This window comes from Clinocottus analis, unplaced genomic scaffold (assembly GCF_023055335.1).
Source record: "Clinocottus analis isolate CAN_PGR_092001 unplaced genomic scaffold, fCliAna1.0.p SCAF_14, whole genome shotgun sequence".
Classification (NCBI taxonomy): Eukaryota; Metazoa; Chordata; class Actinopteri; order Perciformes; family Cottidae; genus Clinocottus; species Clinocottus analis.
Window position 1 is genome coordinate 6,265,822 of NW_027175865.1, and position 16,106 is coordinate 6,281,927.

At 40.4% G+C, this 16,106-nt stretch overlaps 3 protein-coding genes across 7 annotated transcripts; all 3 read left to right on the forward strand.

The window, feature by feature from the left end:
• The first annotated feature begins 1,219 nt into the window (after nt 1–1,219).
• On the forward strand, nt 1,220–2,986 carry LOC137784962 (transcription termination factor 1, mitochondrial). Its single transcript, XM_068575962.1, has 2 exons — nt 1,220–1,291; nt 1,707–2,986. The coding sequence occupies exon 2, from the start codon at nt 1,737–1,739 to the stop codon at nt 2,895–2,897; it is 1,161 nt and encodes a 386-aa protein (XP_068432063.1). The 5' UTR covers nt 1,220–1,291; nt 1,707–1,736; the 3' UTR covers nt 2,898–2,986.
• Nucleotides 2,987–3,502: 516 nt separating this feature from the next.
• Nucleotides 3,503–9,295, forward strand: dus3l (dihydrouridine synthase 3-like (S. cerevisiae)). 3 transcript variants are annotated; one of them, XM_068575615.1, is made up of 16 exons: nt 3,503–3,737; nt 3,956–4,067; nt 4,532–4,799; nt 4,900–5,251; nt 5,562–5,626; nt 5,724–5,819; nt 5,910–5,951; nt 6,131–6,283; nt 6,370–6,486; nt 6,723–6,788; nt 6,993–7,103; nt 7,633–7,729; nt 7,804–7,879; nt 8,489–8,677; nt 8,791–8,919; nt 9,039–9,295. In XM_068575615.1, the coding sequence occupies exons 2-16, from the start codon at nt 3,991–3,993 to the stop codon at nt 9,109–9,111; spliced, it is 1,911 nt and encodes a 636-aa protein (XP_068431716.1). In that variant the 5' UTR covers nt 3,503–3,737; nt 3,956–3,990; the 3' UTR covers nt 9,112–9,295. The 3 variants fall into 3 exon arrangements, with proteins under 3 accessions (XP_068431716.1, XP_068431718.1, XP_068431717.1); XM_068575617.1 differs by having other exon boundaries at nt 3,506–3,532; XM_068575616.1 differs by having other exon boundaries at nt 3,725–3,865.
• An 891-nt stretch (nt 9,296–10,186) lies between these two features.
• cndp2 (carnosine dipeptidase 2) lies at nt 10,187–15,735 on the forward strand. Of its 3 annotated transcripts, none has more exons than XM_068575384.1 (12): nt 10,187–10,316; nt 10,903–10,980; nt 11,226–11,369; nt 11,538–11,700; nt 12,882–12,970; nt 13,622–13,822; nt 13,978–14,062; nt 14,178–14,338; nt 14,454–14,618; nt 14,865–15,006; nt 15,164–15,311; nt 15,542–15,735. In XM_068575384.1, the coding sequence occupies exons 2-12, from the start codon at nt 10,921–10,923 to the stop codon at nt 15,606–15,608; spliced, it is 1,425 nt and encodes a 474-aa protein (XP_068431485.1). In that variant the 5' UTR covers nt 10,187–10,316; nt 10,903–10,920; the 3' UTR covers nt 15,609–15,735. The 3 variants fall into 3 exon arrangements, with proteins under 3 accessions (XP_068431485.1, XP_068431486.1, XP_068431484.1); XM_068575385.1 differs by lacking the exon at nt 10,187–10,316 and adding an exon at nt 10,432–10,637; XM_068575383.1 differs by lacking the exon at nt 10,187–10,316 and adding an exon at nt 10,675–10,810.
• The last annotated feature ends 371 nt before the right edge of the window (nt 15,736–16,106 follow it).

Sequence of the window (16,106 nt, forward strand, 5' to 3'; positions counted from 1 at the left end):
ATTAATCCATGGAGGCAGCGAAGAATTTGCAACGTGAATTGTCTCAGTGGAAGCAAATTTAGCTCTTCTGCTTTTTTCTCTGATTGGATCAAGGCAGAAACATTGGCCATAAGAGTTGCTCCCTATGACATTTTTATGCAATCACAGGATGAAGTGCTTTTCAAGTGCGAGGAAAGTGAAACTGTGTCTAATAATGACAAATAAACCGTGTTGATGACTGAGACAAAATGAAACAGAGACCCTTTCATGGAGTAGCCGTTTACACAAAAACACCACGCTCACTTCAATCTTGTAGCAGCGGGGTGAAAGCTCATATGCATAATGAAGATATCACTGTGCTCTGTTAAAATATTCATGAGTGGTGGGACTCATCAGTAAAGAGAGGCAATGGGTCGGTAGGTTGTTGAGTGCTAAGCTGTCAGTCACAACACATGGCAAATGTGCTCTTGTACCTCTTGGGCATGATGACGTCCGCTTTGTGTCTGGCACAAATTAAATATTAATGCCTGAAACAAACCGTCCAATATTCAATTTAGTATTTTCATAATTCCACTGAAAACATTCAGCTGTCCACATAGCATAATAACGCTATGAACGGACTTGAAAATCTTATTGTAAACGACTAAATACATTGTACATTTTGTGGACAATGAAATTATAGGGGGTTGTCAGAGAAGGTTAAGTCTTTTACATTGTTTCTGTTAATTTGATAGTTTTAACAACCTGAATAGGAGTTTGCATTTTACATGTGCACACAAATGATAAATGGTGAATTGTTATAGGGGATTCCACCAAACATTATTACATTTTATATATAATTAAAGAATGCATTATCTCTTCACCAGAGCTTAATCCTTGCATTGTGTAAAAGGCATTACACATGTATGCCATCAATAATGGCGATAACATACATAAAACATATCATTTAATTCATAGTATTAGAATGATCATAATACAATCTAAAATCATACATTCTGCCATGAAACCATTATATTGAGTGTATATTCGAGGTAGAAATGTGTAGCTGTTAATATAAAGTAATTTGCTTTTCTCTAAAGGTTATAACCACAGACTGTACAGAGGTTAGAAATGAACAGTGCGTGCCTTTAAACTCCAAAACACTAGATGTCGCTAAGCGAGCAATATTCGTCTGAGTGTCTTTTTTTTCTCGGACTTCAAAACCTCGCGAGAAGAGGTTCACGTTTCCGGTTTCTTTTAGCGCAAGGTGAGACACGCTTACTGCCTCCTCGTCCCCGCAATGATGATGCCAAAAAGAAACCAAACGTACAAAGTATGTTTTTTTTTTCAAAATATAATCTCTACAAAAAAGTCTATGGATTGAGACATTGATAATGAATTGTTTATGGTGAAAGTTGTAACGCTTCAGTTAAGAGTTACGCTGGACTTTCTATTCAGCAATTTAAAGGCGAATAAAGTTACCCAGCAGTTGAATTTTTAACGTTAAAGTAGTAATAAGCCTGCTGCCAGACTTAATTCGGACGTCAGTCGTACTGTATATCACTTATATGTTAGCTTGTACATAATGATGTGACGACACAGTCACAGTTAACATAAACGCACGAGCTTGTATCGAATATTCAAACGGAACGGAGACATTTTGAGTGACACATACACAAACACACACAATGAGTTTTGTTTGATTGACCACAATATTAATCAGATGAATGTGTTTATTTTTTCTTTAGGTCCACTAAAACTGTCCCTCCTCATTCAATATGGCAGCAGTCGCTGCTGTGAGGGCTTTCCGCAGCTTTCATACATCTGTGATGTTGCAGCGCCGCTTTGGGCACTTTCCAGCGCAGTCGGTATCAGCCTTCCTCCCCAGGAGTCTCTGCAGCGTCCCTATAAAAAGTAATGAGTCCGAACCGCTGGGGATCACAGAGAATACATCTCTGCTGGATAATCTGAATCGGATGGGAGTTGATGTGAAGAAGGCACGCCAGCGTCAGCCCGCGGTGTTACGTAAAGACTTCACTAATGAGCAAGGGCTCGAAGAGTTTATGCAAGGTAAAGGTGCGAGCCGCGAAGTCATCGCCAGCATCATATCCCGTTACCCGCGATCCATCACCCGTACGATCGAACACATGGAACAGCGCTGGGAGCTGTGGAGAGACATCTTCCAGACTGATGCTGAAATTGTGAACATTCTGGATCGCTCACCAGAGTCTTTCTTCCGCTCCAGTGATAATGAGAACTTGAAGAAGAACATAGCTTTTCTGTCCTCACTGGGACTGGATACCAAAGACCTCCATCAGCTGCTGACCACAGCGCCGCGAACGTTCTCCAACCGTTTGGAGCTCAACAAGCAGATGGTGGAGCTCCTGGAAGACATCTGTATTGAACTCGGCGGAACGAATCCAGAGCAGTTTCCTAAAACTATCATATCCAGAAACCGTTATGTTCTCATCCGAAGCACGAAGAGAGTCAAGAAGAACATTGATATCCTAAGAGCTTCGCTGGAATTGAGTGATTCAGAACTGCTTGATCTTCTTGAAGGCCCCGGAGCAAACATACTGGATCTTTCCAATAAATATCTAAAAAACAATTTTAAAAGTCTCCAGCAGAAGGTGATTTCACATGGCGCTCAGAAAGCTGACATAAAAAAATTAATCCTCAACTATCCCATGGTTCTGTGCACTGGGTCGGACATTCTGAGCTCTAAACTGGACTGTCTCTTAAGTGGAGGAATAACAATAAAGCAAATCTTTGAAAAGCCCAAAGTTTTAGAATACAGCACACAGAACCTTACAAAGCGACTTGGGGAGCTAAAGAGATTGGGGTATGACTTCCAGCAGAAGGGCATCAACATCCTAGACTCTAGCCGAAAGCGGTTTGATGCAAAGCTGATAAAGCTTTCAGCCACACCAGCCGGCTGAGTAGAGTTGTCTGTATTAGGATTTTGCATAGTGTTGGATGCTGCTTGTACTTGAGCTTTGTTGTAACTAAAATATGATTTCTGATTTTCTTGATGTCTCTTTTTGTAATTTTTCAATATATGTAGTAGGGCTACAACAATAATCATTTTATTATGGATGACTAATAAGGTCTCTAAAATAAAACTTCAATTTTTTATTCTCCAGGGCCAACCAATAATCCGAAAAACACAAAAATAGTTGATTTACAATCACAGAAGGGAGCAACTAAAACAATTAATTAATCATTAGTTTCTGCAGCGCAGACAATAATTTACGTTTGCATTATTTGTTTTACTTGTGCAATAAAGTGTAAATTACATGTTGGAATTCATATGATGATACAATTTTGAAATAAAAGATACAGTATACAAAAAAAGCATCTTACGAAAGGTTTTAATTATAATTGTAGTTATTTTTGTACTCAGAAATATGAAATTAGTAAAAGGAGATAAATATTTGTAATGTAGGCTAATTTTACTTTTTGGCTGGACTACCAGCATGTATACGGAACAAATGTTCGTCGGCCAGCAGCGACACTCCGGACGTCTCAAACTGCAGCACAGCTGTTTCCTCATGCAGTCGGGTTTCATGTTAAGGTGTGAGACCGAATTATAATCCACGTTTACTGTATATAGTTAGTATTTACTTTAAAAAAAAATAGCGTAAAATGCACTCGCGAGCCAAAGTCGTTCGTTAAGTGTTTGCTTAAACAGATTTCACATCGGCGGTCAGCCCTCCAGCCACGTGCGTGCTGCAGTAATAGGGAACGGGTCGCTGTTCCTGGGCAACTTTGACTAAGAGGTGAGCGACTCTGCTCATTTTTAACTATGTTTAATCAGACAGAAAACCAGGGAGGTACATGGAGCGGCTTGAACTTTAAGTCAACTCGTATGCAAATACGTAGGCAGGACAGAGTTTAGTTTAACATGGTAATTCGTAGCTCACGCGCACTCTTCGGTGAAGCGGCACGTTCGTTAGCTAGATTCAATGTGATTATCTGATGCGTCGGCATGTTTCAGGAAAGGGGATTTGGAGACAAGCCTGCAACGGTGTGATGGACAAAGCAGCAGAGGAAACCGTTAAAAAGAGGCCGGATGTAACCGTGAAGGGCGAAGCTTCCCTCAAACCAGAGTAAGTTATTAACTGGTGTATACACGAGAAAGTAAACTAGTGGAGATCCCTGCACACATTCTCAATTATCGTCCAAAGCCTATGTTGGATAGAAGAGTCTCGAGTCAGACAGCTGGTGATACATCGTCCACACAGCTGCAACACCACGTCTTCACTGTTTCCCTGGAAGTAGTTGAAGTTGTGCCTGAAATCCCTGTTCTGCACCATGTCTTACCTGTCAGCTCCCTCTTCAATGTGACCGGTTATAGTGCTTGTATCGTAGCTGACATCAATCCAGCCTGCCTCCCTTTCTCAGTGCTCTACTGTGTCGTCATGGGTACACCGAGAGTGGTCCTACACTTGAGTTATAAACTGGTTACAAAATGGGATTAGAGTAATACCACTTTTGTGCTGTCTGTCAGGTTGTTGCATTGTTAAACAGACAGATCATTGCATTTCTTTTCTTTGTCTTCTTGTTTTTGCAGATTCCTGACAACCAAAGACAAATTTCATGGGTTTGTAGACTCTGAGTGGCGGGGCCCAAAGGGGGAAAAGGCCACCGATGGTGACAAAGTAGATGAGACAATGGAGACCTCTGTTGAACCTGAAACAAAAAAGCTCAAACTAGACCCTGAGAAGGGGAACAAGGACGGCAAACCAGACAGTAAACGTATTCGGGGACAGAATAAGTCAAGACCACATACCAAGCCTACAGCCTATGATGAAAAGCGACTGTGTCTTTCAGTCATTCAGGTATGAAACTTTCACCAACAGTTTACAAATGCAGCATGAGGTGTCATTCAATGGCGATGTCCGCTGATGGTCATTGTCGTGACTTTTCTCGTCCACGCAGGAAAACAGAAAATGTCACTTCGGAGACAAATGCAACTTTTACCACAACATAGCCGAGTACATGGCAACGAAGCCTGCTGACATCGGGGAAAGCTGCTACCTCTATGACACATTTGGAAAGTGTGGTTTTGGCCTCTGCTGCCGCTTCGCCATGGCGCACACTACGCCCGACTTCAAAACCATGGTGAACGCGGAACTAATTAAGGCCAACGAGGGCAGGACGGCGGTGAGGAACAGCCTGGCCAAAGACCTCCAGATCCGTCTAAGGAAGCGTTCGGTGACCTTCAAGAAGTCAGAGGAGTACCTTGAAATACTTTCGAACAACAAAGACAAAAGAGAACAGCAAGCGAATGGTAAGACGACTTCAGAGATTTTAGATGGGAGTAATACACACTTATACATAATCTATTGACAGCGCAAATGTCCTACAGGAATATTTATATTCTGCCAGTGTTACTGCGAAGAAAAAAGCTGTCAGTCGTTCTTGTTATATAAGTGGTTTGAAGTCATACAGACACAGAAGCTTATTGCCTTATTGGAGATTTCATTTTATCAGCTCACTGGATTTTAGTTGGGCAACAACATGCATAACATTCTTCATCCCCAGAGAAACGGATGTTGATTTAAACTTGGTCTGACAATCCAGTCTTTTGACACACTCAGGTGATGCTTGTGCAGCAGATCCAACAGGAGGGGAACAGGGTGTGTCTACTGAAGCTGAAGTCCAGGTAAATATTTCTGCTGTTTTACTATTCCCTCTCATATGGTGGTATGTGGGTCGCTTGGCATTTTTAAAGTATTCTTACATGTTTGCTCTGTCACAAGCCACAGGCCAGCCCAAATAAACAGCCTCCAGTGAAGACTGTTGGGCCTCTCACTGACGAAGATGTGATCAAGTTGCGCCAGTGTGAGAAAAAACAGGTATATCTCTTTCAGGCAACCATCTCTACTCCAAAAGTACTTAAACTGACACAAGGAATATCATATAATTCCCTTTTCTCTGTTTTCAAGGTGGACTTTCAAGACAAGCTCTACCTGGCCCCTCTCACAACTGTAAGTACAACCAGACTGAATGGAGGGTTTATGTGTTGTTGATATAGTAAAATGCTGCCCAAACAAATCAAATTTGCTGTCATTCTAGACGAGAGTTAATATGTCACTCTATATAACCAGTAATACACCAAATAAATAAGGTTTTGACCTGACAAAATCCATTCCGCCTCTTTCCTCAGTGTGGGAATCTGCCTTTCCGTCGCGTGTGCAAGCGCTTCGGAGCTGACATCACCTGTGGGGAGATGGCCATGTGCACAAACCTGCTCCAAGGGCAGCAGTCGGAGTGGGCCCTCCTGAAACGGCACGAAAGTGAAGACGTGTTTGGCGTCCAGGTGATGTCTTCGCAGATTATCTCAGAATTGCTCAGACATGTTTAATTACTTTGGCCTCAGCTCTGAAGTTCTCTTTGTGTCTCCAGGTGGAGGGCAGCTTCCCCGACACCATGACAAGGTGTGCAGAGCTCATCAACGGCAACATTGATGTTGACTTTGTGGACATCAACTCTGGATGCCCCATTGACCTTGTCTACAAGAAGGTAAATCTCAGACAATAAAACCATGTTTTTGAGACGGGATTACTAAACAAAACCAAAATTTATACGCATTCAGGTAAATAAAGGAGGCTATGCAAGGTGAATTGAATGGCACTGTGTTGAGTGAGCGCTTTACGGTCAGACAGACTTTTGTTTTTCATGATGGAGTGTATAAAGCAATATTAAACATTAATATGACACTAGCTGACAGATGGTGTTTGTTTACTTTCCCTCACCAGGGTGGAGGCTGCGGCTTGATGACACGCACCAGAAAGTTTGAACAGATAATCAAGGGAATGAACTATGTAAGTTTTTTTTTTTGTGTGTGTGTGTCTGAATTTGGTTTCTGGGTGAATTTTGGCTTCCAGCAGAAAATACTGTCATTTAATATGTATAGTACATGTATACTATGCAAGTGTGAAACTAGTTTTTAATAAACCAGCCAGCAAAATGTTCGACTCAAAGTTTATGGATGAACAATAACACTGTTTTGTTTGTTTCTCCTGAAGGTCCTTGACGTTCCTTTAACGGTCAAGATTCGTACTGGTGTCCAAGAGAAGAGCAACATAGCACACAAACTCATCGCAGAGATGAAGACATGGGACGTCTCTATGATCACAGTAAGTCTTGTGTTAAAGCAGCATCAATAAATGTAAAAAAAAGTGTTGCAAATATAAAAAAAAGGCGTGGGTTTCAGTCAAGAAATACATCAAAACATAGGAAGTCAAATTGAATATCATTTCCAGTAGTGTCCTTTTAAGAATATGAGGGGTGTACACTTCTGGGTGTATTTCACTTACTTAGAAGATATTAAATCATAAATTCAAGTTGCTACAAACCTCCTTTTCTTTCAGCATTTAATAAATGCACATAAGAAATTAGAGAGGAATGAGTGAAAAGGCAGTGTTGGAGCACCAGCTATCGCTCACAATGTATCTAACTTGATGTGTTCCCATTTTTCTCTTTTGTTTGACTGATATTAAATCTGCGTTGTTGTCAAACTGACAAAGATTAATCTGTGAGATATTTTTCCAAGCCCCTTGTTTTTTGTGCATAATACTTTTTTCTTCTCCTTTTGGCATCTGCAAATGAATACCAGTCTGTTTCAAAGTGTGATGACATATCACTGATGCTGTAGTTTAATTCCAGTTGCATGGTCGATCCAGAGAGCAGCGCTACACTAAGTCGGCTGACTGGGACTACATCAACACCTGTTCCAAGCTGGCTAGTCCGGTCCCACTTTATGGTCAGTGAATTAGCTGCATACAGTTGAATCTGTTTGTGATGAGATGAACTAAGGTGACGTGTTTATTGTTCCAGGTAATGGAGACATACTGTCCTATGAAGATGCTATGAAAGCAAGAGAGACCGGAGTTTCTGGCATTATGATTGCAAGGTTGGTTTCACTGAAGTGATGAGACACAACAAAGACAAATTAACGGAAACTGATGTAAATGTCACATTTTTATCAAGCACTAGGCAGTGGGTCCCAGAGTGGACAGTGAGTTACTGCCAAATGGATAGATTATATAACACAATACATTTTTGGAACACACAAAGCTGCCGGTAGTTATTTTAATATCTAAATGTGTTCAAGAACTCATTTTTGATGAATTTAAACAAAACTTAATTTAAATGCCCAGTGGTGTTTGAATCTCACACCAATAGCAAACCCATCGTCAGGTTAAGAAAAATATGTTTTGCGAAATTGTCAGAGTTAAGGCTGACAACTGATTTGCTGTATAGTGGCATCATACACTTTTTTGTGATTGTAATTATTGTAATTATTCAGTTTTTTATGTGGTTATTTTGCCCACCCCACCCTCCTTTTTATGTGTTATGATGCACCATTATAAGTGAGATTTTAGTGCTTTTCTACTTTTACAGTAACTAAGAGCATAGTAATCACACAAATGATCCTGACTGGGGGAATCACTTTACGGAGCCCAGTTAGCTCTGTGGTGAACTTGAATTGGTTTAATTTTTAGTTTTTTTGTCTCTTCAGGGGTGCACTCATTAAGCCTTGGATCTTTACTGAAATAAAGGAGAGCAGACACTGGGACATCTCGTCCGGTGAGCGACTGGACGTCCTCAGGGACTTCAGCAACTTCGGTCTGGAGCACTGGGGCTCTGACACTCGAGGTGTGGAGAAGACACGCACCTTCCTGCTGGAGTGGCTCTCCTTCATGTGCAGGTGGGTAACAACATGCACTTCAGTATATTTCTTTCTGCTAATAACAAGAAATATTCATGACTTTCCATTTGATCCAGAAACTCACTTATTATCGTACTGTCTCTTTCTCTCAGATATATTCCAGTCGGCCTGTTGGAACGGGTGCCTCAGAAGATCAATGACAGACCTCCCTACTACCTGGGCAGGAACTACCTGGAGTCACTGATGGCCAGTCAACATGTTGGGGACTGGGTCAGAATTAGGTGAGCAGCAAACATTATTTAAATCATCAGGAATCACCATGTAATACAAGCTACACTAAGAATAACTGCTAAATTGTTGTATTTACTGATTATAATATCTCACTTTTTCCTCTCTCCAGTGAAATGCTACTTGGACCAGTACCAACGTATTTCAACTTCTTGCCCAAACATAAAGCCAATGCCTACAAATGATTTTCTCTTTCTCTGAACATCCGGCCCTTTTGATTTGTTTGTTTGTTTTTATTTGCCGCAGAGAATATGATTTAAAGAAAGATAATCTATTGTTTTTATTGATTAAGACTTTTGAGTAGTCTGTTCATTCGACCTGTGCTGTGTTTGTGTACTTGAAATGTATGCAATAAAGTATTTCGTCACACTAAGTCATCCCCTTTGCTTGACTTTTACCAACAACCTTTTTTTGGCTAGGCAAACCTGTACTACTTTTCACCCCATAATCCCTTGCTGTATAAAATATACACGTTCATACACTTACAACATATTTATGCAAGCACATTTTTTGTTTACATAATAAAGCATCATTTCTAAATGTATTAGAGTTTTTGTTTATACATGTATAGCTCATGTTGGTGTGATTGCTTACATTTATGCTGTTTATCATATTACTAATTGTCTATAAATCACTTTGAATTGAACTATTCTGAAGGAGAGGTGTACAGATTAATAATAGAAAATAACACTATATTGAGCCACAGGAGGAAATTCACAAGCTACCACCAGTAGTATATAAGGTAATGCTTTAGTTGTGTACACATTAATGCACAATAATCATGATACAATTATTAAATGTCCTGTACATTATCTGGAAATGGCAAGTCCACAAAACGAAGACTTACTTAAAGTACATCATGACGATTGTATTGTAATTTTAAATCCATGCCTTTTACTTATTACAGAATAATTTTGCTCTATGTTATAGTGGCTTGAACTTAAATAAAATAACAGAGTACTTCTTCCACTACTGAGCTTTTCTTATTTCATTTAAAATGTTTTCCAGTTTTTATTTATCGGTTGAAATATTTTAATTGGACAAAAAAATAAGTGTAAAAAGAATGTAGGTAAAAGGAAAGTTAACTGTTAACTATTTATTTTAAAAAAAAATCTATGCAATGTCTATAAATAAAGAGTATTGCTATGTGTAAAGGTACGTAGGTTTATCAGAGAGGGTTGCTCTCTCCTCTCGACTGTTTCTGGACCTCATGGACGATCATGACGAAGCATCGGCCGCTGACCCACAATTCCTTGCGCCGTGAAAACAATCAAACAGCCGCCGACGTCCACTGACGTGAAGAAGTCTCTCTGCTCTCTCTTATTCCGTGCGTGGAATACAACTTTAACCCGTGTCAGCATCATTAGGAAACCCAGGAAGTGTCTGTCAGGTGAGAAGAGTCACGTGTCAGCTGAGTTCTCATAACTGACCTGGTCGCTTTAATAATGCGTGTACATGCGATTCAGAAATGAACAGTGCAGATCATCTGTCTGGGACAGGCGGACCCCTTCATGTCACGTATCGTCACGTAAAGTCAGCCAGCTACTGCGACTCTGGGGCAGATTCAGCCGGTTAACTACAGTCGCGCATTCAAGTCGTTATTATGAGGCTTCAGTGCCTATTTTTTCTAAGTTGAAACTAAAACTTAAAGGGAGGACAGTGACCCGTGTGCTACAATGGGACCCTTTTTTGTGACGTAACTTTCTACTGTGTGCGTGCTGTTCTGTATATAAAAAAAAAACGAAAGACGCATGAAGTAGCAGCTGTGACCACACATATTGCGAAACTATCACTAAATCAACTTCTTGATCTGAAACTTGCTCTTCCGACTCTGCATGCATGACAGGAGGAGGGGGTGGGCACAAATATTGCAGGGCGCAGCAGGTTCGCAGCAGGGCGTGGCTTATGTCCTCTTATAAGACAGCAAAGGGCTGAAGGTTCACACTCACTCCACTCTTTGCCTTTTAAACCCTCAGCTCCTGTCGCTGGTGAAGATGGCTCATCTCACTGCACTTTTCAAGTATGTGGACGAACACCAGGATCTGTACGTGCAGGTAAGCTCATCCTGAGAGAGGTTTTATATCTCCTCTTCCTTTTTATAGTGCATTGAACAAGAACCATTGTGGTTAGATTGCAGTCAAACGTCTGTTTCGCTTTGACTCCACTTTATAGTTTAAATGGAGCTTTTAGAAAATGTGAGCTCTCAACTACTCAAACTTAGCCATGCTGTATAAAACGCCTTTTGCCCGTGGTTTCCTCAGACTGTGTTCATACATGCATCTTTTCTTGTGTTTCCTAGCGTCTGGCAGACTGGGTCGCAGTCCAGAGTGTGTCTGCTTGGCCAGAGAAGCGCGGGGAGATCAAGAAGATGATGGAGATGGCTGCCAAGGACATTGAGAAGCTGGGGGGAACAGTGGAGATGGTGGACATCGGCAAACAGAAGGTGTGTGAGAGTGTGCTGTTAATGTTTGGACTTCATCACTATTAATGCATTGGTTTTTCCAATGCCTTCCCTATTTATACTGTTTTGATTCAGTAGAATGGGTCCTCTTTGTAAACTTGAACCTGTGCTAAAATGTAGGCTGCTGTTTTTTTTTTTTTTCGCATGCAGCTTCCCTCTGGAGAGGAGATCCCCCTGCCGCCCATCGTCCTGGGTCGTTTGGGCTCAGACCCGGGCAAGAAGACCGTGTGCATCTACGGCCATCTTGATGTTCAGCCGGCTAACCTTGATGATGGCTGGGATACTGAGCCTTTCACACTGGTGGAGAAAGACGGTGAGAGCAGAAGTTTTACTTTCTGTTTACCCTGAAGCTGTATTCAATAGGATCCGGAAAGTTTGTCTGTGAGAAACAAAACCGGCTTTATTGCAAGTTATTGAAGTAGACTGGAATTCTGTTTTGGCATGCAAGACGAGACGGGATAAGATAGACATCGGGATTTATTTTTGATGTAATGATTACACAAACTTCTTTTTCAGCTTGGCAACGATACGATTTCACTTTGTACTGAAATACATGAACAATTTGTTCTGTAAAAGAAAATTTAGTTTAACTGAGCCACAACAGAGCTACAGAATAAAAAAATAAATAAAACTATTCATGTAATATCTGACAAGATATCCAATCAATTATCTTTCTTTGTTGGGCAAAGAGGTTGTTTTTACTCATCATTACTCAAATGTAACATCTTGTTTAAATGGTCTTTGAGCTTTTATCAGCTTTGTACTTTTGATCATATCATCGTTTGCATCACATTACCAAAGTCCAGCCCAGTAGAGTCTTAATCATGTCTTATCTGCAAACCCTAAAGGTCTAGTTGAGCAAGGACAGTTGTTTTTACCATTTACCCGTACCCATTTACAGAAGGCAAAAGGGCTTGAGTGTAGCCTTTTTGTTTTGTAAATGTATTACTTGATGATGGATGTTTAATCATCGTCTGCTACTCACCAATTTGGCACCTGTAATCTATTCATTGGGGCAAATCCTGTAATGATTGTAATCTCTAAAGGTGCTCTGTGTTGATTGTCCCAGATTGGCTTAACTCTGCTGTGTAATGATTAGCAGTAATGGACCTGGTCATCTGATCTATGATGCTTCACAAATTTTCAGTTTATGCTTGATGACATGTGCAGCTATATATATATATATATATATATATATATATATATATATATATATATATATATATATATATATATATATATATATATATGCCTTGAGTGTGGTAAAAGTCAGCTGACAGAAAGTGCCACATCCACTTCCTCCTGTGTTGTTCCTGTCTGCTCAGCTCTGTTCTTTCTTGCTTACGTTGTGTTTTACTATCCAGTTGTTTAGTTCTTCCACTTTTCCTTCGATGAAATGGTTCCTTAACTTTTCTGGTACTACAAGCAATTACCTTGAAGTAAGAGAATACATTTGTTCTTATTGTGTAACAAATGAATATCTTCTCTTTGCAGGTAAACTCTATGGAAGAGGTTCTACTGATGACAAAGGTCCAGTGTTGGCCTGGTTTAACTGCATTGAGGCTCACCAGAAGATGCAGCAGGTGAAGTTCCCACTACACTTTTTTTTTTCTCTAACTTAGGAAATCTTTTTTTACCCTTTTCCTCTTAATATGTTTATTATATGCACCAAATGTGAAAAAGTACTTGGTAATTAGCCACATTATGATTATGAGTCAGTGAACACATTGATTTTCAGGGACAAAAAGTTTAAATTGTTTCAAGGGGACAAAAACAAAGCTGATTGTCCATTTTACAGTAATACCTCCTGCTTTAAGAACTCAAATATCATTGTTGGTCCAGCAGTGGCTGCTGTAAAATATCCAAAATGTATTGAACAAAAAAGTACATTTTTATAAAGCATTCTACATTATGCTTGGAAATGAGAGATCTCTGTATTTAAGTGCTGAGCTGATTCAGTTAAGGCCCATTGATCATTCTAGATATGTCAGCAGGGGAGGTAGTCAAAGGTCTCTGGATGAAATTAGTAGTCACGTCTTATCCAGCCACTTAATGATTAAACCAAGTCACGTGAGCATACTTGTTGTTCTGAATAACTTTCACGTCCTTCTGAAACAGCTCTTAAATATCCCAGTGTCATAATCTGTTCTTTCATCTACTGATCTTTTCCACACTACTGAGTGAGGTCTGGGGATTTACAAAGAGTTTTTTTTTTTTTATCTCACTTCCTGCAGGAACTTCCCATCAACATCAAATTCTGCTTCGAGGGAATGGAGGAGTCTGGATCTGAGGGCCTGGATGAACTGGTGTTTTCACGAAAAGACACCTTCTTAAAAGACGTGGACTATGTCTGCATCTCCGACAACTATTGGCTCGGCAAGACTAAACCCTGCATCACTTACGGCCTGAGAGGAATCTGCTACTTCTTCCTTGAGGTGAAGATTGATCGTAGTGCTGTTTTTTAATATTTGTGTGTATTCACTTCAGCTGAAGCCGAAGTGAACAAAACCTAGTTCTATACTAATGCAGTTCTTCCATTATAACGCAAATGCTTGATTAAGCACATTCAAATATTTCTTTCTATTTCAAGGTGCAATGCGGCGACAAAGACCTCCACTCGGGGGTGTTTGGTGGCTCTGTCCATGAAGCCATGACCGACCTGATCACACTTATGGGTAAGTGATGCTGATAATTGAGCCATAATCTCATGAAACTAGTTTGAGTCTTTGAGCTGCGCTTTAGACATTTTATAGCTATGGTTAAATATTTTGCTTGCGTCTCTCTAAACAGGCACCCTCTTGGACAAGAAGGGGAACATTTTGGTTCCTGGGATAAGCGATGACGTGGCCTCTCTGACGGATGAGGAGAAAAATCTGTATGAGAAAATAGAGTTTGACTTGGATGAATACTGCAAAGACGTTGGAGTGGGAAAGCTGCTGCATGACACTAAGGCAAGGATTGGTTTCTGTTGTCACTCAAGCAGAGAAATGTGTTGTGCCACACTGGATTGCTGCACAATAGTTATTTTAATCATGATCATTTAAGTGTATTATTCTTCTTTTACAGGAGAAAATCCTGATGCACCGCTGGAGGTATCCATCTCTGTCTCTTCATGGTATTGAGGGAGCTTTCTCTGAAGCAGGAGCCAAGACCGTTATCCCCCGCAAGGTCATCGGCAAGTTCTCCATTCGCCTCGTCCCCGACATGGACCCCAAAGTGGTGGAGAAGCAGGTAGGCCCAGAAATATCTGAACACTGATACTTGTGCTGTCAAATTGTAGAGGTCATATGACTAGAACACACTAAAGGTTGTAGTGTGGAAAAAAAAAATGTCACAAAGATGACTTTTCTTTTTTTTGTTTATGTTTTAAAACTGACGCTGAATTGGCATGAAAAAGAAAAGCGTTTTATCATGACTGACAAAATCCCAACTCTAGCTTGAATCTGTCGTTCATGTTTTTTCTTTTTCTCCATCCAGGTCATCGATCATCTGGAGAAGAAGTTTGCTGAACTGGGAAGCCCCAACAAACTGAAAGTGTACATGGGCCACGGAGCTAAGGCCTGGGTCTCTGACTTCAACCACCCACACTACATCGCAGGCCGAAAGGCCATGAAAACAGGTACAGAGCTGTCTGTGGTTGAAGGATACGTTCACTCAAAACACAAACACAAAAAGACAAAAAACTTGTGAAATTCTTTCTTCATTTTGTAGAGATGTTTTCCCCCAGTCATATTAACTATTATTTCCATGTTCTTATGCTCCTTGCTGTACCAAAGTCTTTGGTGTGGAGCCTGACCTGACTCGTGAGGGTGGAAGCATCCCCGTCACTCTGACCTTCCAGGAGGCAACGGGGCGTAACGTCATGCTGCTCCCTCTCGGATCGTCTGATGATGGAGCTCACTCACAAAATGAAAAGCTCAACAGGTATGTCACAGTCACTTCCTCATGTCCTTTCCCACCTGAACCACTGTGAAATTCTGCAAAAAAAATTAGATGTGATATTGTGGGAACAAAACAATATTATTAAAGCCACATGAAAGATGCAACAACTTGAGTTCTTAATGAATGAGTGGATCATTCTCTTATGTTTTGTAATGAAGTCAAGTATTCACTGGTTAATAAAGATCATTACTGTTTTGTCTTTCCACTTTCAGAGTCAACTACATTCAGGGGACCAAGATGCTCGGTGCGTACTTCCATGAAGTCTCCCAGCTGGAATGAAGGGATGTCTCATTAGAAAAAATGTAAAATATGTCCATCCATACTCTCAGAGCTGTAGCCTTCATGCTCTACCTTTTAGCAGTTGTATACCCACTCCCCCTGATAATAAAAGTGTTTTTCTTTATTACTTTGTTGTCCTTTTTCATGAATGCATTGATTTTTGTTTTACTGTTATACACTTACCTGCTTGCAATGACTCATAATGTCATTGGACTTAGAAACAAGTATTTATTATCTGCCTCTTCTAGCCAGTGAAGTTGTGATGAAGCAGGTATTATGTGTTCAAAGCCTCACTGATAATAGGCTGACAAGGATGTGTATTTATTACACGGGGTCTTTGAATTTCAAGATCAAAACCTCAAAAGTGCTGTGACTGTACAGTTTATCAATATACAGTATGTTTAGTTAATCACAAGATTTTTTTAAACGTGCGACTGTAGTGGAGGTTTGTCTGAGGTTGTGGTTTACGCAGGCAGAAGAATACATTGTCCATACAGG